Source organism: Gobio gobio (genome assembly GCF_949357685.1).
Source record: "Gobio gobio genome assembly, chromosome: 24".
NCBI lineage: Eukaryota > Metazoa > Chordata > Actinopteri > Cypriniformes > Gobionidae > Gobio > Gobio gobio.
In genome coordinates this window covers 35,260,749-35,288,717 of record NC_137120.1, presented here as the reverse complement: position 1 = coordinate 35,288,717, position 27,969 = coordinate 35,260,749, and the positions used below count along the sequence as shown (strand labels likewise).

The 27,969-nt window shown below is 33.7% G+C and overlaps 1 protein-coding gene across 1 annotated transcript; it reads left to right on the top strand.

Annotated features, from left to right (window-relative positions):
• The first annotated feature begins 957 nt into the window (after nt 1–957).
• osbpl1a (oxysterol binding protein-like 1A) lies at nt 958–26,670 on the top strand. Its single transcript, XM_079808257.1, has 29 exons — nt 958–1,314; nt 5,088–5,213; nt 5,292–5,377; nt 5,524–5,598; nt 7,198–7,309; nt 7,432–7,517; nt 7,604–7,748; nt 8,334–8,401; nt 8,598–8,642; nt 10,241–10,314; nt 10,468–10,531; nt 10,623–10,724; nt 10,806–10,928; nt 13,118–13,199; nt 13,289–13,395; nt 14,416–14,578; nt 18,893–19,085; nt 21,122–21,197; nt 21,303–21,437; nt 21,661–21,758; nt 22,255–22,437; nt 23,566–23,673; nt 23,765–23,854; nt 23,943–24,069; nt 24,196–24,312; nt 24,809–24,932; nt 25,045–25,135; nt 25,581–25,601; nt 26,238–26,670. The coding sequence occupies exons 2-29, from the start codon at nt 5,090–5,092 to the stop codon at nt 26,338–26,340; spliced, it is 2,922 nt and encodes a 973-aa protein (XP_079664383.1). The 5' UTR covers nt 958–1,314; nt 5,088–5,089; the 3' UTR covers nt 26,341–26,670.
• Nucleotides 26,671–27,969: the final 1,299 nt, after the last annotated feature.

Here is a 27,969-nt window from a genome sequence, read left to right as displayed (position 1 = left end):
TTTAAATTGTACATTTTTTAACAATAATACTGTTTTTGCTGTATTTTTTGATCAAATAAATGCAGCCTTGGTGAGATTAAGTGACTACTTTCAAAAACATAAAAAAAACTTAAGGTTTCAAACTTTTGACTGGTAGTATATAATAATAATTAGTAGTAATTATTATTATTATTATTATTAGTAGTAGTAGTAGTAGTAGTAGTAGTAGTAGTAGTTATTTTTTATTTTTTTATTTTACATTTTTATTCAATTTTCAAAAAAACAAATATACAATGACATTTAACAATTGAAATTGGGGGAGGATACGCACAATAGATCTTACATTGTACAAGGTAAAGCATTACATTTTGCAAATTACTTTTTCCAGTATGAGAGATGTTTTAATAAATTTCTTATTTCTAGTAATTAAATTCAGTGAGTCATAAAAAAATTTAAGATCTTTACAGAAAAACTTAAATGCGGGTTTTATAGACATTACTTTAGCTTTATGAATATGAAACTTCCCAAGAAGAAGAATTAACTTCAATGTGTTATCAATAACATCAGATCCTGTATTACAGTCTAAGAAAAGAATCATAGGCTCTTCTATTTTGATTATTTTGTCAAATGTATCAAAAATCAACATAGAAATATTCTGAATATTTACAATTACAAAATAAATGTATGAGATTTTCAGGTTCGATTTTACAAAAAGAACATTGTGGAGAGAAATCTTCTTTAAATTTGTTAAGAAACATATTACATGGATAATACCTGTGCAGTATTTTAAAATTAATTTCCTTTCCCTTATGTGGCAGTAAAAACGTATTGCTTACTGACCAAATTTTCTATAGGTTATAGGTTATATATATCAAAAGTTATAGGGGGAAATTGTTTCCATTAGTAGTAGTTCTAGTAGTTCTAGTAGTAGTAATGGTAGTATAGACTTTTATCTGTTTTTGTCGAAACCGGAAGTGCATAGTCATCATTTGTTTTGTCAGTCAGCTGGTCATTTACATGCTGCCGTGTGATCATGTTTGTGTTTGCGTTCATTTCGCGAGCGGTGGCACGCGCGCATTCTGTGTGTAGTTGCACAACAGATTGTCAAGATGTTTGTGGAAGATGTTTGTAAAGAACTTTGCACTATTAGGAAAGACCCACATGTGTGAGTTACACAAACAGGAAGCGTGCATCACATGCTTTGTCAAATCTATGATAAAGCATAATTTATGGCAGTCTTTTTTTATGTATTTACTTTTTATTCCGGAGTGACTCTGGATTAGGGATGTTAGCGTGTCTCGAACCTCAAGTCATGCTTTAACTTTCAAAAAACAGGCAAGTCCTTTTTTACATTACTTTTTTAAAGTAAAACATTTGAATATTTCTAATAAGTTGAAATGTAGCTATAGAAAGTGGATTATTTATACAGCTAGGCTATAGTATATTTTGATTTTATTATGCTACTTTGCATATTTCTCCGAGTATTTTTGACTGCAGCTCATGGTCAAAATCTCACCTAATTCATAAGTCATAAGTCATAAACCCACATCCTGCAGTGCTGACAATATCTCCAATGCTCGGATCTAAATGAATTAAAAAGAGTCTGTGTATAGAAACGTTTCGAGGCTTTGCATAAGGTTATCTAGTTTTATCGTTTTAAGGCTCAATTGTCATTACTACTTCAGAGGATATGAAGCAATAAAATGAAGACAGGTTGATCAAGTTGAAAACTCCTGGTGATGTTTATCTCAGACAAGTTTGTGCCCAGACTTGAGAGGTCTAGAAAGTCACGTGACAGTAACATGATTTTGCTTAGTCCACTTTACTTTAAACGGTATACGGTATGTATACGGTAAGATTTTATCTTCACTCAAGCCATTTCAGCCGTTATAGGCGTACAAAAGCACCGCGCTTTCATAACCTTGGGGTGTAACTTGTTCTTTGAAGGAAAAAAAGGTTATTACCTCAGCGTTTGGATTAATAAATGGCGTCGATAGTCTATTGATCTAGTTGTCTTGGAAACAATCAGGTGACTTTTATCTGTAAATTCCCATTTTTATTCGGTTAAATTGTGGTTTAGACCTAGTTTGGCGTACCCGTTTCCTTTAGGCTACTGACCTATATTCAACACAAAGAAAGCTTTATGGTTTTACCAAACGGTTATTGTGTTAAAAGTGACGTTTTTAATCTGCATACCAAGACATTTTTCTTTCTTGGTTGGTCCAGTGGCTGTTGTACGTCGACGTCTGAACCCTGTAAAGCCTGACATATGAAATGAATTAAATTAAATACATTTCATATAAGTGATTCTATAATTGGAGACACATTTAGCAAAAATTAAGGGGAAAAACGATTCACTAACCAGGGTTGCCAACTTTTAAGTTCAGGTTGGAGTGAGATGGGCATGTATATAGCCTACTGTACATTATATTTGCTTGCATTCATTACTATTCACTATTATTAACATTTTAAAATTCCACAAATAAGTAAGCAGTTATGATCTGCAATATTTTTTGAGAAACTAGACTACATGTATATTTATTAGGGCTGTCAAAAGATTAATCGCATCCAAAATAAAAGTTTGTGTTTACATAATATATGTGTGTGTACTCTGTTAATTATTATTTATATATAAATACACACACATTCATGTATATATTTAAGAAATATTTGCATGTATATACTGTATATACATTTATATAATCTATAATATATATAAATATAAATGTTTTATATAAAAAATAATATTTTTTTCTTAAATATATACATGCTTGTGTGTGTATTTATATATAAATAATAATTAACAATAAAAATACACACACATTCATGTATATATTTAAGAAATATTTGCATGTATATACATTTATATAATCTATAATATATATAAATATAAATGTTTTATATATAAAAATAATATTTTTTTCTTAAATATATACATGCTTGTGTGTGTATTTATATATAAATAATAATTAACAGAGTACACACACATATATTATGTAAACACAAACTTTTATTTTGGATGCGATTAATCACGATTAATCTTTTGACAGCCCTAATATTTATTAATAAAGAGGATACTAGGTGCCTATCTAGTGGGTAATAAGGCATTACAAATGAAAATGTTTATTTTTTCCAGCCACAAAATGACTCTAATTTGCCTCTTTGCATTGGAATTCTCTATTTTATTTTAATTAAACCTTAATTACTACACTAATTGTAATATAAATAATAAAAAATATTGACTAATTTTTTTAAGTGGTCATTAACTGACCATAATTATTGCACAAATAGTATTTAGTACCAAAATATCTCCTCAAAATATTCAATAAATATTAGTGAACTAAAATAGGCTATTTAATTGAAAAATAGTTTAGGTGTGTGGTCACATTTGACCACCAATGAGTATAAGTGTGACCGATTAGTGAGGAATACCTGAGGGCTAAATACAAGGAAAACATTATTGTTAACAATGTTGCATCTCTACCACTTCATAATAAATCAATACTATAAATGTGGTTGACGTAATAATCAATGCACACGATGCTGTACTGTTTACCAAAAATTGCTGTAAACACTGTATAGTGAAGCTGTTGTCTATCTGCTTAAACCATTCAAATGTATTGACACAGCGCTAGAAGTATTGAGAGCTCCTTGAACCATGTGACCGAGCAAGAGGAAAGCATGTCGCAACTCTGCTCTGGCTTTAACTGTTATGCCACATTAAGTGCGCCAAAACAGTATTTATTGTTTGAATTTCGTATTAAAACTTTTTTTTTTTTATGTAAAAGCTTAGATTTTGTTATATCAAAAGCAGGTTTGGCAATTTGGCAATATGAGATTTACTTGGGCAGAATAACTAATAATAAGAAAAACTAAAAATAACTCTTGGTGTAAGAACTTTTTAGAATAAAATATTTTCTCAGAGAGGGATATCTATATCTTATCAGTGAGGGAAAGTGACATCATTTCCTGTATCTTGCAGTTGTTGGAGATAATTACACCAATTTAAAGGCAAAGTATGGTACGGTAACAGAATTGACGCATGATTTATGGATACATTTTTATAAGATAAAAGTTGTTTTTGAACATTTTAATGTGGTAGAATTAGGAAAATGACTATTTAGAACTTTTATAAATACAATAAATGAAATATTACCTAAAGTAAAATAAAATATATTAATTACACAATAATACATGATGGAAATGGAAATAATACAAGAAATCATGATTTTCAGCTATAAAATACACTTTTTACAGCAAATATTATATTGTTATGGCCTGTAACATATTGTGATTCATGACAATGAGTAAACAATTATTAAAATAATAAAAAATATAACCATTGGAAAAAATATTATCACCCATCATATACTCACCCATATATAGAAGAATATAATAATATCATAATTTTTACTTTCTCTTAAGACCTGAACTATGAGAGCTTGTTTCGGCCACTTAATAAAACATATATATATATATTTCTGTAAAGCGCTGTTTATTAAATGGGCAGGAGCCTTGCCTACTTACATAAAATGCATATAAAATCAGTCACAATATCTTCTAATAATGTGTGTTAGTTTTATGATCAAAGCTTGGGCGCAAAAACAGGTAACACTTTATTTTACAGTGCCATTGTTTCACATGTAGTTACTATAATAATAACTTTAAATGATATATACATAAGAACATGTAGTTAACTATTATTACTTGGTACTTAAATGTATAATTATTACACTGTAATAGCAATACTGACACCTTAAAATAAAGAGTAAACCGAAAACATATATGATGAAGGAGAGATGGACAAATAAACATTCCTCAAAAGCTATTTCTGAGAATGTCGGTTCGGATTCCTGCTCTATTTTTTATGAAAATTCCTGCGTCGTATCGAAGCGGTGTCATGTGCTTGTCATCTTTTTCCTCCGAACTAAACAAGGAAATCACATGGCAGTCATTTCAAAGAATTTGCCCTCATCATTTTCAATTAGCTCAAGTAAAAATGACAATGGATTTCACATCTTGAAGTGTTCCAGCTATAATTTCTTCTTCACACTTACCGGCTCAGATTTATGGGTTGTAATGCTTTTCTGTTTGTTTTGTTGGTAAAGCCATGGAGGAGCTGGACCCGGAGGAGAAGTTCCTCAGGGATGCCAGGAACGGGAACCTAGAAGGTATCCAGACGCTTTTGATGTCCAAGATAAAGGAGGAGGCCAAGATCGACATCAACTGCAAGGGTACGACACATTTCCATTGACCGGTCGTATGTCTCTAGACATTTTTGAGTACTTCTAATGGCATTGCATTGTTTTCAGGCAAGAGCAAATCAAATCATGGCTGGACGCCTCTTCACCTGGCCAGTTACTTTGGACACAAGGATGTTGTTGAGGCATTACTGAAGGTATCGATAATCTCAGGCTTTTGATATAACACACATCTATGAATGATATATGTGTGTGTGTGTGTGTGTGTGTGTGTGTGTGTATGAGAAGAATTCGATTGGAAGAAGGGGCTTTGTGAGAGTTTCTGATTTTAGCTCTTCTTCAGGCTGGAGCAGATGCCAACTTGCCAAATAATGTTGGAGACACGGCCCTTCATAAAGCAGCATTCACAGGGAGAAAAGTATGTATTACTTCTATAATATATCATAATGCACTGAGACTATGGATATAAGCTAGAGCTAGTGATATTCGGTTATCTGATGGATAAATGGCCCTATTTAGAAAATTAACATTGGAATTCAAAGGAAAAGTCATTTATTTAGTGTATGTTTCTGGATAATTATAAACATTTTTACTCTGGATTAAAAAAAAAAGTTTTAACAAAAATTAGACTGTCCAAAACAAATATAGAAATACATTTGCAACCTTTCAGATTACAAAACAACTTGGCATAAATAATATAATAAAAATTAAAAAACAACAGTATTAATAATTATTCATACAATTATTTATTGTTAATTATTATACATTTTATAATTACTCAATAATAATAATTTTATGAATAAGTATTAATAATATTAAAATGTATTATTATTATTATTATTATTATTATTATTATTATTATTATGCAGTTAGTAATATTCTAATTATACATAGATACTCATAATGAATATTAAGTTTTTATTAACTTGGCATAAATATGACAACAATGGTAATTTATTAATAATTTATTAATAAAACAATGTATTATATGATTTGTTATAATTGTAGATTTTTTATAACAATAATATACATTTTATTATTATTACTCTTTATTAATATTATTATTGTTATGCAATTAGTAATATTCTAATACTATTCTAATAGTATACTAATAATATTCTAATATTAGTGTTAATAAAATACTAATAATGAATATTATGTTTTATTGACATATTATTATTATTATTATTATCATATTATTATGTAATTAGTAATGTTCTAATTAATAATAAAATACTCATAAAGAATACTATGTTTTTATTGACTTGTTGACAAAACCACTTCGCATAAATATTACTACAACAATATTATTATGTTATTATTATTATTATAATTACAATTTATGTATTTTAAAATTTGTATTATAAATTTGTAATATAACTATTTATTATTATCATCATGCAATTAGTAATATTCTAATTATTAATAAAATACAAATAATTAATATTATGTTTTATTTATAATTTATTATTCATACTATTTTATTATTATGCAATTAGACAAATTCCAATTATTAATAAAATACTCATAATGAATATAAAAAATGTTGTGTACTTTTATTGACAAAGTAACTCAGCATAAATATGACAACAGCAATTGTAATAATGATTATTATTAATAAAACAATGTATTATTATTAGTAGTAGCATACATTATAATTGCAGTAATTATCATCACATAATTAGTAATATTCTAATTATAAATAAAATACAATGAATATATATTTTTTTAAACTTTTATTGACAAAGAAACTTGGCATAAATATGACAACAATAATTATGAATGATATATTATTATTATTATACATTCTATAATTACAATAATAGTAATTTCATTAGTCTTATTATTATATAATTATTAATATGTTCATTATTAATAAAATATTCATAGTTAATATTATGTTTTTAACCAAAATAACTACTCACCTGAATGCTGAATACCGATTGTATGCTGAATGGCGAACTCTGATTGGTCTCTGAATACTAACTGAATGCTGAATGCTGATTTTGCGGTTTAGGAGGTTGTAATGTTGCTTCTTCAATACGACGCTTGTCCTTTTGTCATCAATGGGACGGCGCAGATACCTAAAGATGTTACCCAGAGCGTTGAGATTAAAAGCATGTTAGAGGGTAAGCGTGCTGAAACTGCATGACCTGTCCCTCTACTAAGTGTACTGAAGGTGCTTGGGATAAAATCTGCTGAGTGATTACTTTTGTTACTAAATTATTGCTAATACTTTTTTACTAACTAGCTGCGGAGAGGACTGAAGAGAGGAAACTAGAGGAGCAGCTGCTGGAGGCGGCGCGGGAAGGAGCCATAGCTACCCTCACTAGACTGGTAACCTTTGCCTAGCCATTTTAAAGACGTCTACGTCATTTAACGTTGTTTAAACGTTGATAATAAGTCTCTTGTTACTCGTTCAGCTAATCATGAAGAAACCCCCGGACATAAACTGCACAGACCTGCTGGGAAACACGCCGCTCCACTGCGCCGCTTACAGGGGTCAGAAACAGTGTGCCGTCAAACTCCTGCAGCACAAGGCCAACCCTAACGTCAAGAACAAAAACGGTACTGGGCGCTAACTTATTGTAGCATCATTTTCAGCATTATATTTAAAGGAACACCCCACTATTTTTGAAAATAGGCTCATTTTCCAAACAGTTTAGTTTTACCGTTTTCGAATCCATTCAGCCGAGTTTTGTGTCTGGCGGTAGCACTTTTAGCATAGCTTAGCATAGATCATTGAATCTGATTAGACCGTTAGCATCTCGCTCAAAAAATGAGTTGCGATATTTTTCCTATTTAAAAATGGACTCTTCTTTAGTTACATCGTATACTAAGACTCATTTTTGAGTGAGATGCTAACGGTCTAATCAGATTCAATGATCTATGCTAAGCTATGCTAAAAGTGCTACCGCCAGACCCGGAGATCGGCTGAATGGATTCGAAAACGGTACAACTCAAATGTTTAACTCTAGGGGAGTTGGAAAATGAGCCTATTTTCAAAAATAGTGGCGTGTTCTTTTAAGTCAATATATGCTTAATTGCTTGTGCAGTTTTCTCAATTTTTCACTTTACGTCTACAAATTTATGAATCATCTTTTGTGGTCATTCATAACATGCTAATGTTAATTTCTGCATGTTTGTTTTCAGATCAGACTGTTTTTGACTTGGCTAATGATGCAGAAATGAAGCAGATCATTGCGGGAAATGTTATGAAAGTAGGTTCATTTAACTGGACAGTTCTGATGTAAGAGTGTCACAAATGTATGCAATATTTTTGTAATAACTTGTCCGGCTTGTTTCAAAGATACCTTGCCCATCACCATATATCATAACACTGATATTTAGCATAATGTACACTAATTTATGATGTTGTGAATTTGGTTTCATTGTTAAAACACTGTGATCCTACAGGGCATGACGCGACATGTTAAAACATTTGAGGGGCCTCTTTGGAAGGTATGCTTTATCAAAACCTATATATATATATATATATATATATATATATATATATATATATATATATATATATATATATTAGGGCTGTCAAAAGATTAATCGCATCCAAAATAAAAGTTTGTGTTTACATAATATATGTGTGTGTACTCTGTTAATTATTATTTATATATAAATACACACACATTCATGTATATATTTAAGAAATATTTGCATGTATATACATTTATATAAGCTATAATATATATAAATGTTTTATATATAAAAATAATATTTTTTTCTTAAATATATACATGCTTGTGTGTGTATTTATATATAAATAATAATTAACAGAGTACACACACTCTGTACAATTATATATATAATTCTTTCTATATTTTTATTATTTGTTCTTTTTTTATTGTGTATTTATTCATTCTGAATTATTTATTCTTTCTGTATTTATTTATTTCATTTATTTATTCTTTCTACATTTTTTTCCCTGTATTTGCGTATTTTTTTGCATTTATTTATTTCTTGTTTATTTATTTATTCATATTTACAGTTGCAAGAAAAAGTTTGTGAACCCCTTGCAGAATCTGTGAAAATGGAATAATTGTAACAAAATAAGAGGGATCATACAAAATGTTATTTTTTTTATTTAGTACTGTTCTGAATAAAATATTTTACATATTAAATGTTTACATACAGTCCACAAGACAAAAAAACAGCTGAATTTTTTAAAATGACCCCGATCAAAAGTTTATGAACCATTGATTCTTAATACTGTGTGTCGTTCCCTGGATGATCCACGACTTTTTTTGTTTTGTGATGGTTGGAACTGCATTTATATAATTAATGTATTATTTATTTATTTATTTATATCTATGCATAAATATGACAACAACAATGGTAAAAATATTGATTATTGATAAAACAATGTCTTATGTTTTTTATTATTATTCATTTTCTAATTACAATAATATAAACGTATTATTATTATTATTATGCAATTAGTAATATTCTAATTATTAATGAAGTACTATTAATGAATATGTTTTTATTGACTTATTTGATTATTAGTAATATTATAATTTATTCATATTATGCAATTAATAATATTCTATTTATTAATAAAATACTCATAATGAGTACTATGTTTTTTTTATTTATTGACAAAACAACTTGGCATAAATATGACATAAAACAATGGTAATAATACTAATAATTTTATTAAAACTATTTATTATTGTTATTATTATTATTATTATTATGTAATTAGGTATATTCTAATTATTAATTAAATACTAATAATTAATATGACGTTTTATTTATAATTTATTAATATTATTTTATTATTATGCAATTAGATATATTTTAATTATTAATAAAATATGTATTAATTCATATTTATTATGTATTCTATTTGTATTTTTGTATTTATTTATATTATTGTTTTTTATTCTGTATTATTTATTCTTTCTGTATTTGCTTATTTATTTATTTTTTCGTTATTATTTATTCTTTATGTATTTATTTATTTAGTTTTTTCTGTATTTATCATTTATTTATTTATTCTTTCTGTTCTTGAATGTCTTTATTGTTTATGTGATTTATTGTAGAGCTCAAGGTTCTTCGGCTGGCACTCCTACTGGGTAGTTCTTCAAGACGGAGTCTTGTCGTGGTACCCTAAACAGTGAGTATCTGCCTCTATTCCCAAAATGTAATGCTATTATTAAAAGAAATGTTAATATTTAATAAAATGTAATGATTGCATGCAATGATTTTGCAAAAGTTGCAGATTTCTTTTTTGAAAACTCATTTTTCATCCTTTTTTCAACTCATCAAGGTCAGATGCAGATTCAAACACACGCCGGCAAGTTTCCAAACCGCTAACACAAGCACAGTGCATGGTAATAACCATTTCATGATTCATGTTTCTGAATCATGTTTTGTGGGATTTTAAACAAGGCTTGCAAAACTGCTTTTCTTTGCAACTTTCAGATTAAAGCGAAGGATAACTGCTATTTCACGGTCAAATACTTTGACGACAGTGTTCACCATTTCAAAGTGTCACAGAAGAACAACCCCGAAGACACCAGAAAAGTGAGATTCCTCTCTGCTCCTTTGTTTAATCTACAGTGGAGAGCATTATGTAAGTTTGTGTAAATGTTTGTCATTTTTCAGAGCTGGCTGGAGGCCATAGAGGAACATGCAGCCTTTAGCACACATTACTGCTCACAGGACCCAGACAGTGAGGAAGAGGAAGACAACGTTGTGTCTGTACATGAGCTTTCTGACTCACTTCAGGTGAGAAATGTGTATCTTGATAATCACATCAGCTGATAAAATGCATGTGACCGCCCTTTCTTCCTCTTCTAAGAGGACATGTAGCAGTTCTGAAACCATCATGTGACAACCTTGTCTTTCGTGACAATTATGACAAAGATGATCATATATAATAGGGATATAATATAAAATAATATAATCACTTCCGTTCAAAAGTTTGGAATTGGCAAGATTGTTTTTAAAAGAAGTCTCTTATGCTCACCAAGACAGCATTTATTTGATCAAAATTTTAAATATTACTACAAAAATTGTGAAATATTACTACAATTTAAAATAATTGTTTTCTATTTGAATATATTTTAAAATGTAATTTATTCCTGCGAGCAAAGCTGAATTTTCAGCATCATTACTCCAGTCTTCAGTGTCATATGATCCTTTAGAAATTATTATAATATGCGGATTTGATGCTCAAGAAACATTTATTATTATTATCAATGTTGAAAACAGTTTTGGGGGGGGATTTCTTTTGATGAATAGAAAGTTCAAAAGAACAGCATTTATCTGAAATAGACTCTTTTGTAACATTATAAATGTCTTTACTGTCATTTTAGATCAATTTGATGCATCCTTGCTGAATAAAAGTATTAATTTCTTTAAAATCTTTCCCGATAAAATATTATTACTGACCCCAAACTTTTGAACGGTAGTGTATAATGTTACAAAAGCTTTCTATTTCAGATAAATACTGCTCTTTTTAACTTTCTAGTCATCAAAGAATCCTGGAAAAAAAATGTACACAAGTGTTTTCAACATTGATAAAAAATAATAAATGTTTCTTGAGCAGCAAATCAGCTCACTGCTCTTGACTGAATAACTTTTGTAGCTTTACTAAGGATTCATTTATATTTAATTTATACAGTAGTAATATTTGTGTGTGCATGTATATATTATTGAAACGTTGAAAAAACAAGACAACCTCAAACAAAAAAAGTCTATATATATAAATTAGGGCTGGGCAAATTAACGCGTTAACGTTGGCGATACATTTTTTCAGCTTAACACATTACAAATATTTAACGCAAATAACGCAGCTTCCGTTTTTATATCCATTTTTGCCTAGCGTTACAGGATCACGCTCCTATTCATGTAAATGCTTCCAAGCGCGACAAGACACAAGAGAACGCGCTGTATGTCAATGTCCTGTGTGTGTGTCTGTGTGGCTGCGTCTCATGTCAGCTAATTGAGGGACACTCTGACACACACACACACACACAGACACACTCGACACAAAGACAGAATCGCGTCAGTCTCCTGCTCACATCGAGTTCTCTTTTGCTCTTGAACAAACAATAACAACAACACAGAGGATGTTGAGTATGCTCATATTAGGAATCTTAAATTAGTTAAATAACATCTTAAATTAACTTAAAGAGTTGTGAGGAAATGAGATGCGCGTGAGATCCGCGGCTGTTCTTAAAGTGACAGGAGCACTGATGATGCCTGTCATTAATGTTCATCAAAGAACAATGGGAACAGAGAAAATTGTAGCTTTAATGATGATTAATCTATATTTCATTTATTATTTATGCAGTTAAGAAAGATGTTTGATAACTATTACATTTCTGTATATGTCTAACAGGGAAGGCCACAGGTAATAATAACATTTATTATAATGAGTTTATGTAAAGATTGTTTTAAGTTCACTTAAATTAAAGTTGTTTTTTTAAAGCCTAATAAATGTTGAAATTGGGAGCTTTCAGTTATACTGTAATGTAACGTCATTAATGTTTCATAGAGACTTTAGTATCAGTGAGACTGGCCTTCATTCATAAAAAGATGCCATTACAACACATATTTAAAATATACTGTCTTTAAATTGTTTCTACATTAATTTGGAGAGTAACTGAAATTATTACAATATCAAAATATAAAAAAAACTTGCGATTAATCGCGATTAATTACAGAAAAATTTTGATTAATTAGTTGTTGTTTTTTTATTGATTCCCAGCACTAATATATATATATATATTGTCTCATGCTCATATATTTCTGCAGTAAAAGGAAAATGAATTCTGACTTCCCTTTTGGCTTTAACCACAGGAAGTGGTAAAGTTGACTAACCCATGCCCCTCTTACAGTCATAACCTTTCTCTTCCACAATATCCCTTTTTTATTTCTTTTTGTTGTGTTGTTCCTCTTTTGTTTGGCAGCGGGCTGAGTTGTGCCATCAGAGACTGGAGGCTGATGTGTTGGTCCTCCTGTCCATGGTGAAAGAAGATGACCTGGTGGAACGTAAGGGCTTAAATCATCCGCTGCATTTGAATGGCCAAAACTGCATATGTAGATCTGTTTTTTTAAAGCTACTGTGCTTTTTTTTTTAGGATTGCCTGCGACAGTCGTTCAGAAGCTGAAGGAGGTCTGCGAAGCCTCCAGTGAAGCCTGCTCCTCACTGCACCAGTGCCTGGGGCTTTTCTCCAGACAGGAAGGAGTATGTATCTGCTGCGCTACACATGTCCATAAAGAGCATTAGTGCCCGCCCACTTTTTCAGAATTATTTTTCTCTTAATTTTTCCCATAGTGATTATAATAAAGTCTTTGTTAAAGTGTTATTAGCCATGAACCAAGCCAACAAGTTACGAGGTGTATCACAAGTTTGATTTGAATCATAAAAGTAATCGGATAAAAAGACTTTATCTTTAACGCTTTAGTGAGGGAAAGAACTGCAATCCCATGATGCATTGTAGATGACAAATATATATATAATTATTACCTATTTTATAATCGATTACGTAATTTGTGGTGCTTCATGAGAGTGGGCGGAGCTAAAGAGCTCTTTTAACGCGTTTTGCTTGTCGCTGAATCTCTGATTGGTGGAATTTTCTGTACAGCATCAAGGGAAATGTAGTTTTCACCACATATTGTGCTGTTTAAGGCCCACTGAAGTTCCTTGAAACATGCAGCATTATTCAATGTGTTGACGTAATGTCCACTGAGACAGGAAGACAGGGCGGGGCATAACAGCTCCTCCCCTATTTAAAAGTAGCCAATAGAGTTTAGTTATATCACAGCTCGTCCAGAGCCGTTGAGCTCAGTAAAGCCGCAGTTTCCTCCTAATCTCTATCCGTTTCTCCTCCATATCGCTTTACAATATAGCTTTCTGTGCAGAAATCAAATGGGTCCGATACTTTTTGTTGTCTGCTCCGACTCGGGCATATTATCCGGTGCATATTTTCAAATAAAATATTATTTACAAAGAGTTTAAGTTGATTACTTCACAACTAGATGGGCTATAATTAGACTTCTTTTACCATTCTTATTTCTTCTTTATTCCCTTAAATCCCTTTTAATCTTTTAATTATTTAATGAATTTAAATAAAAAGACCCCCTTCAAAAAAAACTTTGGTCCCTCCAAATCAATGTTCGGTTGCGGCCTTGGGTCAGATATGTGAAATCTGCCAGATTATATTATCTTTGCGTAGTGGATTTCTGAGTGTGTCTGTTTGTCCAGGCACGCAGTTTGAAACTGGAGCATGAGGTGGAGAAGAATAAAATCCTATCAGAGGCTCTGCAGACGCTGGCCTCTGAACATCACGAGCTGGAGCAGTCGCTGGTCAAAGGATCGTCGCCCCGCAGCGTCCTCAGTGAAGACGAGTTCCACGATGCTCTGTCTGGTGCGTACATTATAATATGATGTCTAATTTTACTTATTATACACATATCACTGATTTAAATGTTTTTAGATCACTTGTATAATTTAAAGTGTATAATCGTTTTAATATCGGCCATTTAGGCTATTTCTTATTGGCTATAACATAAAATAATTATCAGCTTTTCTGTGCACCCCTAGTGATTGCATTGAAAGGTGAGTTCATCCCAAAAATGAAAATTCTGTCATTAATCACCTTCATGTTGTTCTTCAAGACCTTCGTTCATCTTTGGAACACAAATTAAGATAATTTTGGAGAAATCTGAGAGCTTTCTGAACAATTCATAGGCAGCAACATCACTGCAACTTTCAAGGCCCAGAAAGTTGGTTAAGAGATTGTTAAAATAGTCCATGTGACTACAGTGGTTCATTTGCCTGCCTATCACCAGACCAAGCTCAATTTAAGATTGAACATTGGTCTGGGGAGTCTGCTCTGTATTTTCCACTGCACAAGAGACATGATAAACTAGCATTATTCAAATGACTATATAATTGGATAGTCCTTCAACCAATCAGACCACAAGAGGCGTGATCAACAGGCAACGACCCATCACTTCTCTGTCCGTCATCGTGTTAAACCCGCCAATAGCGCACCAGGTGGATAAGCCAGTCTGTGATTGGTTCCCGCAAAAGTGTAACAGAAGCAGTAGAAATGAATGTACAGGTTTCCAGAGTTGCAGGGCGAAATCAAATCGCCAGCAGATCAGGCTGGGTTTACCCAGTCTAGTGGTTCATACTTAATTTTTTGAAGCGATACGAGTACTTTTTGTGCACAAAAACAAACAAAAATAACGGCTTTATTCAACAGTCTCCTATGCGATTCACGTAAGCACCACAACGCATGCATATGATCGTGCTCGGCCAATAGTGAGCCAGCGTTTTGCTGTAAAACCCGGAAGCTCTGTACTTTGTGAATAGCCCAACAAAGTGAATAGCTTAAAGGAACACCCAACTTTTTTTGAAAATAGGCTAATTTTCCAACTCCCCTAGAGATAAACAGTTGAGTTTTACCATTTTCGAATCAATTCAGCCAATCTCCAGGTCTGGCGGTAGCACTTCTAGCATAGCAGGGTTAATTTTGACAGCAAATTTTGTTTTAGTCATAGTCTTTTGACTAAAATGCCATTTAGTTTTAGTCATATTTTAGTCACCTGGATTGTTTTTAGTTTTAGTCTAGTTTTGGTCGACTAAATCTACAGTAGATTAAGTCTCCTTAAAATCTAATGAGTTTAGTTAAATTGTAATACATTAAGCATTTAAGCATTACATAACCGACTGTCACTTGAACTGACATTTTGACATCATTTTGTTTTTTGACATTAAAAATACACGAAACAGAGCTCAATTCACTTCTTTTTTTTTTTTTTTTAAACATCTATATAGTTTTTATAACTTTGTATTTCTGTTTTAGTCAGTAGGCCATATCAGGTTAAGCTAAAGCTTCAAATAAGTTTGTTTATTTTATTTTTTTTATTTCAGTTAACATTTATTTAATTTCAAGTAATGAAGATTTTTTTAATGGTTTTAGTGAACTATTACAAGTCAAGTCAACTTTATTTATATAGCGCATTTAACAATGCAGATTGTTTCAAAGCAGCTTTACAGTGTTAAACAGGAAAATTATAACCCTGATGCTTTATTGAATATGTATCAAATACTAGTCTTTCCTCCTGGCTATGAATTAAATGGGAATTATATTAAATCCAGTATATTGTGTAAGCAAAAACTAATATATAATGCGTGACTTTTAATTATAAACAAGCTGGAAATACACATTGACTCTTAAAATATAAAATATAAAATATGCATTGTTGCAACCGTCTAAAACACATTACTATATAAACATCGTAAAGTAAACGTTGTCATTATTCATCAGCATTAGTTCATAAACAATTGCCTGGAATAAATGTGTGTTATTGATTGATTGAGCCGTTCTGGAGCGCTGGATTGGGGATGCATGAGCCTGTAGAAGCGCACCAGCGTCATGTTTTCCAGCGGTTAGATCAGCACGTTCAAATCAGATGTGCGCATCTGTTACACAGGATATCAGTTTTGACTGGATCTCTTCCCTAATCGTCCCTCCCTAACATTTTCGTCTCGTTTTTATTTGTTGACGAAAATGACAATTTTCGTCATAGTTTTTGTCATCCAACACTAGTTTTTATTTAGTCATCGTCTCGTTTTCGTGAGTGAAAAAAGGTTGTTGACGAAAATTATGACAAATTATTTGTCAACGAAATTAACACTGTAGCATAGCTTAGCATAGATCATTGAATCTGATTAGACCGTTAGCATCTCGCTCAGCCCTGAAAATAGGCTATATTCCGTCAACATAACCAACATGACAACCTGCTTGCACAGGGACCATGTTGGGGACTATTTTCAGGCGCTGCATAATATCATTGCACCGCTGCACCCATGGTACGGCAGTAAAGTTCCTTTTTATGATTATTATGCAGGAATGAGAGAATCGTTCCTAGCCATAGCAGTCTAGGAAATCACAACTTTTCATTTTCCGCCTGTCTTAGTACACGATGTAACTACAGAAGAGTCAAGTTTTAAATAAAAAAATGACCAAAGAGTTTCGATATTTTTCTTTAGTTAGATGCTGACGGTCTAATCAGATTCAATGATCTATGGTAAACTATGCTAAAAGTGCTACCGCCAGACCCGGAGATCGGCTGAATTGATTCGAAAACGGTAAAACTCAACTGTTTAACTCTAGGGGAGTTGGAAAATGAGCCTATTTTCAAAAAAAGTGGAGTATTCCTTTAAGAGAGTAACAGGGAAGAGACCTTTCTGGGCCTTGAAAGTTGCAGTGATGTTGCTGCCTATGGATGGTTCAGAAAGCTCTCGGATTTCATAAAAAATATCTTAATTTGTGTTCCGAAGATAAATGAAGGTCGTACGAGTTTGGAACAACATGAGGGTGAGTAATGAATGATAGAACTTTCATTTTTGGCTGAACTAACCCTTTTAATAATTTTGCTATGTTTTACAAGTAAAAAAAAGAAGAATATTTTGCAGATATATAGTAGGGTGTTACTGGAGAACAATCGTAAATATGCTAATTTCTGTAACATTTTCAGGTGTACGCATTTTTTTTTTTTCAAATATATTTTATTAAAGGAAGAACAGTGACATGTTACATACAGATAAAATTAACAATTTTCCTTTTGATTTTACCGCATTTGCTTATTTTATTGAATAAAATAGTAGAGTGATACAAAAAAATGTATTAGGAGATATACTGTACAAGGAATGAGATCATAAAACTGCACAGAATTAATTCAAACCTGCATTTCCCGCATGAGCACCAAGGCTCAATGACGTCACCTTTTATGACTATGAGTTTTATGAGTTCACTCAAGATAATAAGTATATAGTAGGGGTGTAATGGTACGTACCGAACCGTTTCAATACTGGGCTTTCGGTCTAGTGCACACGTGTACCTAACGGTTCTGAATGCAATCTTTAACAGTTAACAGTCGGATTGTTTTAAGCCCGGAACACACACACGAACATATTAAGTATTCAGTCCACTTAATCACGAAACTCAAACGATACATGCCGTTTTATGTGACGTGACTGATCACTGTAAAGGCGCATCAGTTCAAGCTGCGGCGTGCGAGTGAACATGATCATCTCCTCCTAAAGAATACACATGAATTAATATCTTAAGGTATGTTGAGGATACATGACAACTTACTGAAAGTTATCATATGTCGCGGAAAGACGTCAATAAAACAGCTTGTAAACAATGTCACGTAGCATTACAGTTACCTCAGAAGTCATTCAGTGTCCACAGCTGTTAGTTCACTAGAGAAATGAACACTTTCACAAAATATATGCACTCTATTAGCCTATATATTCATTATATTCTACTTAACCTGTTAGTGATGTTTTGATTATTTAATGTATGTTTAAATAAATCTGTCATGAAAATGACACACTGTGTATAAATTATTATATTTCAACAACGATTTGGAGTAATTTTATAATTAGATTTAGAAGTTAATGCAAAAATCATATGTAATCCACGATTTACAATATCATTAAAGACCATGAGCCCAATTACTACTTGTCAGCCACTTGCGGTGTAATTGATGTTACAGTAAATCTTCATAATCATGAACTACCTTTCTCAGTGATGTGTCCAGTCACTTCCGGTTCTATTAAATGCCACCTGATCCCCTACTCAGGTTTCCTCTGAGAGCCTGTTGCTGTCGGCCAGGCATTGTCCCATTGAGCCATGTCTGTTTGTGCTCGGTTGCCACAGATTCGGACACTGAGACCGTGCTGAGCGGTTTTGAGACGGCCGGACACTCGTACGAAGACGGAGAGGACCTCAAATCCGAGCTTTACTGCAGCGTCCCAACTCATCTCGGCGGCAGGATGTCCCGGGAAGACCGACGTGGAGTGGAAGAGGATGAAGATGAGGTGGCCAGAGTTAATGGAGTGAGGAAACACAGGTAGGAATGCAAAACAAATAAACTGCAATACCAACTTTTTTATGCCAAGTATTTATTGCATAAACACTTAGCTAAGGTTGGAAGTTCAAAGTAATTGGACATTTTAAATAAAAGCAAACTTATACAAATTAAAATACAGAGTATAAAAATCAATGTTATCTTGGATGTAACATTCAGCCCAGTTTGTTTTTTAATGTCACTTTGTTGTTATTTGTCCAGTTTTTCAGACGCAACTTCTCTGTTTTGTTTTGGTTTGTATCTTGTGGTAAATAATTTAGCGAGCCAGGGCCAGAAGAGGCGCTCATAATGAAACAGTAAAAGATTGATGAGGTAGCCGAGTTTAACGCCGTAATTTGAACTTTTAAGGCTCGGCATGTTGACTGATGGCCTGTTGATGGATAGTTCACTGACTTTGCATCCGATCATAGTGTATTTTTATTGGATGTCTGGATACATCTATTATATAATATTGTATTTAGAGTAGAGCTCTATACACACACACACACATTGTTATAATTGAAGTTCTTGTTATCCATTAAACTTTGATATATACCCTCTTTTTTAGAGACTTCTCTTCTCAACACCTTGCGTGAAAAAAGCAAAAAGTAACCGCACACCACATCTCTACATTATTATGTTTACATTTAGCAGGTACGATGTAAAAGAGAAGGTTTTGGAGTATCCTGAGCACTCTGAAACTGATCTGGACACTGGCCTTGCTTTGCTGAATAAGATATAAAGCTTCCGTTACCTGTCTGATAACACCAGTCTAGACATGTTCTATCTGTATGACAATGCCAGTTAACATGGAAACAGCTAACTAGTCATTATTTTAGTGGAACTGAAGGGAGAGTTCACCCAAAAATGAAGATTTACTGTTAATTTACTCACTCTCTGGCCATCCAAGATGTAGGTGTCTTTTTTCTTCTTCAGTGGAACAGTAAAGAAGGTTTTTAGCTGAAACCGTGGTGCTTGGTGATTTATATAATGCAAGTCAACGCAACTGTCAAAAAACAACAACAGACAAACCAAAATTAATACCTGTGGCCCTTGACGATACATTGAGGTCTTATGAAGCAACACAATCGGTCTATGCAGGAAACTGAACATTATTTACAACATTACAACCTGTAATCCACAGCCTCGACAAACAGTACTAAGCGCGTTCACGACAGTCTGGAGCACAAGCTTCCTGTCACATAATGACGTATGTGCGGGAGCGACCTCACACGTGAGCTGACGCTTTGTTTGTTTACAACAGAAAGGCAGGACGTGTACGTGTAGCCTAGAAATCTAGACGCACCCTAGCGGCAACAAATGTAATTTGCAGCCAGGGTGTCTAACAACTCTCCGTCGGCTTGCGAGCTGGAAAAACCAAACTCTAGTCAGGCCAATCACATCGTGTATAGAGTCGGTGGGCGGGCTCAACATAATGATGGCAGAGTTGCAGCAGTTCCTTGTGCTACTCGTAAACAAAGAAGCTGGCGAACAGCGGTCTTTCGAATCGGCTTTGGCTGCGACTCTGGAAGACTTGGAGTTAAGGGCACTGAAGTTATTCTTAACAAAGGACGATGTGTTCAGAGTTTTGCCGACCGGATACGGCAAAAGTTTAATCTATCCACTAGTTCTGCTTCACCTTCTTCGTTGCTTTGGTTGGTTGTAGCGCTACAACCGTTTATCCCACCCCTCGGATTGAGCCCTGCCAATGGTGTGTTCCCAGACCCAACATCTTGATGTGGGTCTGGCTTGTCAGGCTACAGGACGTGTGTTGTTCATCAAAATGGCACTTTTGCTTATCCTGGATCCCGCAACCTATATAAAAAATTAAGATTACATTCGCTTGCACAATCTCAATTGGGAAGATTTACTTTTACATTTGAGCTACTGCGCATACGTCATTATATGACAGGAAGCTCGCACTGCAGACTGCCATGAACTGTCAAAAATTCATTTTTGGGTGAACTGTCCCTGTAATGAAAACAGGCATTTTTCAGAAGCTGATAAGCACAGCTCAGTTACTTTTAATTATTCCACAGGACGAGTTTACCAGCTCCCATGTTCTCCAGAAATGACTTCAGTATCTGGAGCATACTGAGGAAGTGTATCGGGATGGTGAGGTTTTTACTATCATGTAACCTTTAACTTTAAGACAATGTTCAAAACAATCAAATAAAGCACCATGTTTTGATTGATTCCATCTCTCCATCTCTCTTTCAGGAGCTGTCTAAGATCACCATGCCGGTTATTTTTAACGAGCCGCTAAGCTTTCTACAAAGGCTAACAGAATATATGGAGCACACTTACCTCATCCACCAGGCCAATGTTTCAGACGACTCTATTGAGAGAATGAAGGTAAAAAAAAACAAAACAATGTACACTTTTGAAGACACAAGCAAAACCCTTGCAGACCTAACATGACTATGAAATATAACTAATGGCCAATTAATCTGCCAACTTTTCATCATCTTTGGCCAATTTTCAATTTTTTTGCCTTAAAATATTAGTTAACCTTTTACTAAATAGCTTGTCAAATAAATAAATAGTACATTTTAATACATTCATGTTTTCTCTCCAGTGTGTGGCAGCGTTTGCGGTATCAGCCGTGGCGTCTCAGTGGGAAAGGACGGGTAAACCCTTCAACCCCCTGCTAGGAGAAACATACGAGCTAGTCAGGTGAGAGATTGAATGTTAATTTGTTAGCATTACCATTGGAATTACGGTGCGGTCACATTTTACCCTTGTTCGGCAAATCAGTAATTTCAATATGAATCAATGCGATATAGAATTACACACAGGGACGAAAGATTTCAGATAACAGACTTCACAACGGATTCAAATTTGTTGCATTGACCAACAGAAAGATTTTGGGTTTTAAAGTGACTTATACATTGCTACACTATAGGCAATGGACCTTTTTTGCCCACAAAATTAGACCGAAATTTTGCTAATGTGACTAAACTTTTAGCATAGGCATTTCAAATGTGATATTTGCCTTTTTGAATGTTAATTTGTTAGCATTCATGGTAACATTAATTTTAGCATTGCAAATGTGACTTTTTTGCTTTTTTTGAATGTTAATTTGTAACTTTTCCCCCCTTAGTGTGTGAATATCAATAGATCAGTGTGTTTTGCTCTTGGGTACACCAAGTTTTTTTTCCTCAACCTTCAGGGATGATCTTGGTTTCCGGCTGATATCGGAACAAGTTAGCCACCATCCTCCCGTCAGCGCCTTCCATGCCGAGGGATTGCAGAAGGACTTTGTGTTTCATGGCTCCATCTACCCCAAACTGAAGTTCTGGGGCAAAAGCGTGGAGGCCGAACCTAAGGGCATCATCACTCTAGAACTTCCTAAGTAAGCATTTGCGATGGAGCTTTACTAATATCTGCACATTGGTTCTCATTCGTTAATAATTGCGTGGATTATTTAGTATTTGTATGCACAGGAGAACTTTTCATGAAAAAAATGTTCACCTAATTCACATGAATTTGTTCTTAACCTCATTCTTCACACCATGGTGGAATTGTTGTAATTAAGAGACTCATCCATCCACTTCACATCCTTGTAGAACTCAAAATTACAACTTTCGGGAGAGCTCTGTTATTGTTTTTAACTCACGGCTCTGTATAACTGAATTTAGATTTTTCACCGTTTCATATTTAGATGCATATGCAACAATCAGGGCTTTTGATATAGTCACAAGTTGGCCTTGATATGGTAATATCAATGTACTGTAATAGCAATAATGTGCTATTTTAGTCATACAAAAAAGGACATTTGTTTAAGAATTTGTTAACTGGTAAATTTGGGTGTCCCCCAAGGCTCAAGTCTGAGTCCGGTTATTTTCTCTGTTATTTGGAAACAACGTCAAAAATTTCACTTAAGTTGGTAACATTCCCACTGTGTCGAGTGTGGAATGTGGTATAAAACACAACTGATTTTGAAAATGACTGTTACGTTTGAACGTCACCAGTTGTCATCTCATAATTACAGTAATTACGACATGGCGTGCCGTGAACACAGCATAATGTTAAGGAATCTGGTGTATTCTAAATGAGCCACCTTGTGCCTGAGGTTAGACATTTGTATAAAACACGCCCAAACCATTTTCATATAAGAGCGTTCCGCACAACCTCAAAATAGTTCAAACACAATAAACACTTTCTATAAAGACCCAGATTACAGACCTCTAATTAGCCAGCTGTACAAACACATCTCTGTGTTGTTATAGAGTGAAACCTCACAGCTCAATCCATTATACAGCTTTTCTTACCCTTCCATAGTATATGATGTAATATATTTACGATGACATATCTATGTATAAAATTTAGGGTTGAGAATTTTTGGAAAATTGTGGAACATTTTTGGAAATTTACCGGACGTTTTTGGTGAATCATGATTTGTTTGTGAAAACAAATTCATGCGTACACAAGCTTAGACACCCAATGTTTTAGTAAATGTCATATATGAAACTTGTTACAGGCATAATGAGGCGTACACATGGACGAACCCCACATGTTGTGTCCACAACATCATCGTGGGACAGCTCTGGATCGAACAGTATGGCAGTATGGAGGTTATCAACCACAGGTATCAACCAGACTCTTCTGTAAATGTGGTCCTGGTTTCACTTTAGAAACTTGACTAATGACAGATTATTTTGACTTATATTTACAAATAGAACTGGTGAAAAATGCTGCTTGACTTTCAAACCGTGTGGCCTTTTTGGGAAAGAATTACATAAGGTTGAAGGCTACATCCTGGACAAGAGGTTAGTGGTTTGAGAGTTTAATTTCCATGATAAATATTCGCACCATTGCCACGCCATTTTACATTGATTGTTTGTTAATTCCACATAGCAAAAAGAAGGTTTTCATTCTTTACGGGAAATGGACGGAGTGCATGTACATAGTCGACCCAGTTCTGTTCGAAACTCAAAAGAAGAATGATAAGAAAGCGTCAGAAGACAAGAAAAGCAGTAAACAGGTGTTTCTGAACGTTTTCATACAACATTCGTCAAGATACCCATCTATTGTCATGGTGCCAGACTAATGAGACTAAATGTGAGAGATACACTACATGTTTTATAACCGTTTTCTTTGTGTTTCTCAGCTCTCTCAGACATCAGAATCAGAAGAAACACCTCAACCAGGTGGAGATTCACTGGATGTGATCCCAGGAAGTCAGTTGCTCTGGAGAATAGCACCTAGACCAGCAAACTCTACCCAGGTCCGTTCCAGAATAGTTCATGCTCTAAGAAACCTTGTCCCTCCTTTTCTTTAAAAAAAACAATGGAAGTGAATGAGGCCAATTTGTAAATGTTCAAATAATCATGGTTTCAATAGTATAGCCGCAAGAAGTGAACAATATGTGTTGACGTGATTTTAGACTGAAGACATTTTACAACTTTGTAGCTATGACAATGCTGTAAGCCCATAAAATGTTGATTTAAACAACTTTATGGCTTAAATATTACACATTTTAACAGAAGCATTAATGTGAGTGCTTTTATAAAATTGCAAGCTTCTCATTTCTGCTTTAAAATTCTGAAAAAAAATTAAGTGGCTCAATGTAACCTTGATTTTTGCTTCTTTTTTTAAGCAAAGAAAAGGGACTAGTCACAATAAATGTTTGTGGTAATCAACATTATGCTACAAATGCTGTCAATTGAACTTTTTCTATATTTGTTTTTTATTTTCTCTATATATTTTATGCATACAAAAAGATGTACAACTTCACTACATTCGCAATGCAACTCAACGAGCTGGACAAAGAGATTGAAACGGTCATCCCAAAAACGGACAGCCGACTGAGGCCGGACATACGAGCCATGGAGAACGGAGACATCGGTATGCGTCTCTATATTTCTGTGTACAGTTTTGTGCCATTGCTGTGAAACTTCTCGCAAAGCAGCAACATTGAAATATTCAGAGACTCAACTTCCTTTTTTGATCATCCCAGACCTGGCCAGTGAGGAGAAGAAGCGATTGGAGGAAAAACAGAGGGCGGCGCGCAAGAACCGCTCAAAGTCGGATGATGAGTGGAAGTCGAGGTGCAGAAATAATCTTTTACAGTTTTGTATTTCCACAGAATCGTTTTGTGATTTTTCCAGAAGTTACTAGTTATTTTTAGTACTTAATAAAAAATAAAATGGGATCTTCCTCAAATACTTTTTGTCAAAATCAGTGGTGATGAACTTGTTGCTAAATACCATGTAAAATGTAGTAAATTAACCAGTAACTATGCTATGAAAGATGCACATGTAAACACAGATTTTTTTTGTTGTTGTAATATTAGGGTTTACTTGTGACTAACTGCATAAATTATATCATACACACTAAATTTAGTCATTTATTTTACTTTATTAAGCCATTTTTTATCCATAGTTTAACGGCACTCTTAGTCCTGGTTTACTGGACACTGTCCTTTGCATTTAACCCTATTTTCCATTTTGTTTCTTTTGGCATTATCATCTGTCCTGTGACTACGGAGAGCAGAAACATCGCCTTGGGCCCCAGGTTTGACGTTTGCTTTGTTGTTCTGTCCTTTCCATTCAACTGCGTCGGCAGTTTCACTCCTGAATCTCTCCTGGGATCTTTGTACCCACAGTCTGTAATTATTGCACAATTTGTTTGTGGTAGAATACCATTTGCAACAATTTATCTCATACACAATGATGGTAAAACATTTGTGTGTGGGCCATTATGATAAAAAAAACTATTTAAACCTCAAATTGTTCAAATTAATACTAGTATTACACCAAATTTATACATATAGTAAGTTTACAGTCTTTTTTCGATTATCATATGTAAATGGCACTTCACACCAGAGGAATGAGTGTTTTTTTGGCCCCCCTTAGACAATCTATTTTTAATGTGGAATAAGACAATGTAAACAGAGCTCTCTGGTCTTCTACTGCGAGAGCAGGGTGAAACTTTACACCCGGTTTAAGTGTTGCCGCCAAATGCTCCACTGAATCTATTACATGAAGAAAGAGATTATTGTAATGGGGTCAAAGAAACATTTTCTTACTCATGTTTTGCTGAGTTGACTGACCCCAAGAGACTCAATGTGGCGAAACGGTCCCTTTATAATCAAGTATCGGTGGCTTTACGCGTTTGCTGATCTCAACCTTTTCTCATTGCCCAAAACAGGTGGTTTCATCAAGGTCCAAATCCTCACAACGGCTCTCAGGACTGGCTGTTATCCAGTGGTTACTGGGACCGGGATTATTCCCAATTACCGGACATATACTGATCCACAGGAATCTTGCACTGTCATTGATAAATGTATAGTTAAGACTACCCCTAATTTAACTATAAAACATGTACCTTGGGCTGGTTGGCCATGTGAATATTTTAAATATCATACATGCAGTACTTTTTCAAAAGACAACTTTGTTTTAACCCTCATCCTTCTCTTGGGTCGTTTTGACCCAAAACTCTTTTTTTTTTTTATTATTATAAAAAATATTGTGTTCATCGGAGTGCTCCTAAGACCACTTGAACCACAAATACACAAATATATTGACCCCACGCGCAATTTTGATCCCCTTAGGAATGCGAGAAATGCTTCAAGGGTTCACATAAAAATGAAAATTAGCCCATGATTTACTCACCTTCAAGTCATCCTAGGTGTAAATGACATTCTTCTTTATATATAAATATATATAGTTATATATAAAAAAAACTCCTGGCTAATCCAAGCTTTATAATGGCATTGACTTGATGGGTCGTTTTTGAAGTCCATAAAAGTGCATCTATTCATCATATAACTGCTCCACACTGCTCCGGGGGGTTAATCAATTCTTCTGAAGTGAAGTGGCACGCTTGTGAAAGAAAAATATCCATATTTAAAACTTTATAGACTAAAATAGCTAACTTCCGGCGGATTGCCGTTCGCATCGAATTTTGAGGAAAGAGTAACCCTTGAACAGTGTATTGATGTGTATTGACGAATGCAGAATCGCAGAGGATAGAGCAAAACAAAACGTAGCATCGGGGATTACTCTTTTAGCGCAAGTCGACTCGCACGGGAAGGATTTGTTACAGGTTGCGAGGGAAGGATGAGGGCTTGGTATAACTGAATTTAGGTTTAATATTTAGATGCATATGCATATGCAACAATCAGGGCTTTTGATATAGCAACAAGCTGGCCTTGATAGGGTAATATCAGTGTACTGTAATAGCAATAATGTGCTAGTCCAAAAGAAAGAAAAAATAAGACATTTGTTTAAAGATTTGTTAACTGGTAAATTTGTGTGCCCCCCAAGGCTCAAGTCTGAGTCCATTTATTTTTTCTGTTATTTGGAAAAATTTCACTTGTCATTTCTTAAGTTGGTAACATTCCCACTGTGCGGAGTGTGGTATAAAACACAATTGATTTTGAAAATGATTGTTACGTTAGGATTACAGCTTTTTAATATGCAAATTCACAGTTCATATTCTCCACTCACAATACAGTATTAGGACAGTGAGTCTCTTTCTGTTGTGATGTTTTTTATTTAGAGGGATGCCTCTATGGTGTCACTAATATATTGACTAATGTCTTGTTATATTATTTTATAATATAACAATCTTATTTTAATTATGTATTTATCATGAGTTGGCTATTCATCTGTTTTTAAGTTTGACGTTTGTCAGTAACAGAAACGGAGATGTAATGGTCACTTCATGCAGTCTACTTTTAACCCCATATCTATTTATTTTGTGTGGGTGTGTTACATGTTTTTGTGTGCATATTTTTTTTAGAGATTTATCAAAAAATGCCTACAGATGTAATGCACAGAATTGTTTAAAAGGCATTAAAGATTATATTTACATCACATCGAAATAAAACTGAAAAAAAGAAGTGTATGATCTTTTCATGCAATATGCAACACTCGAG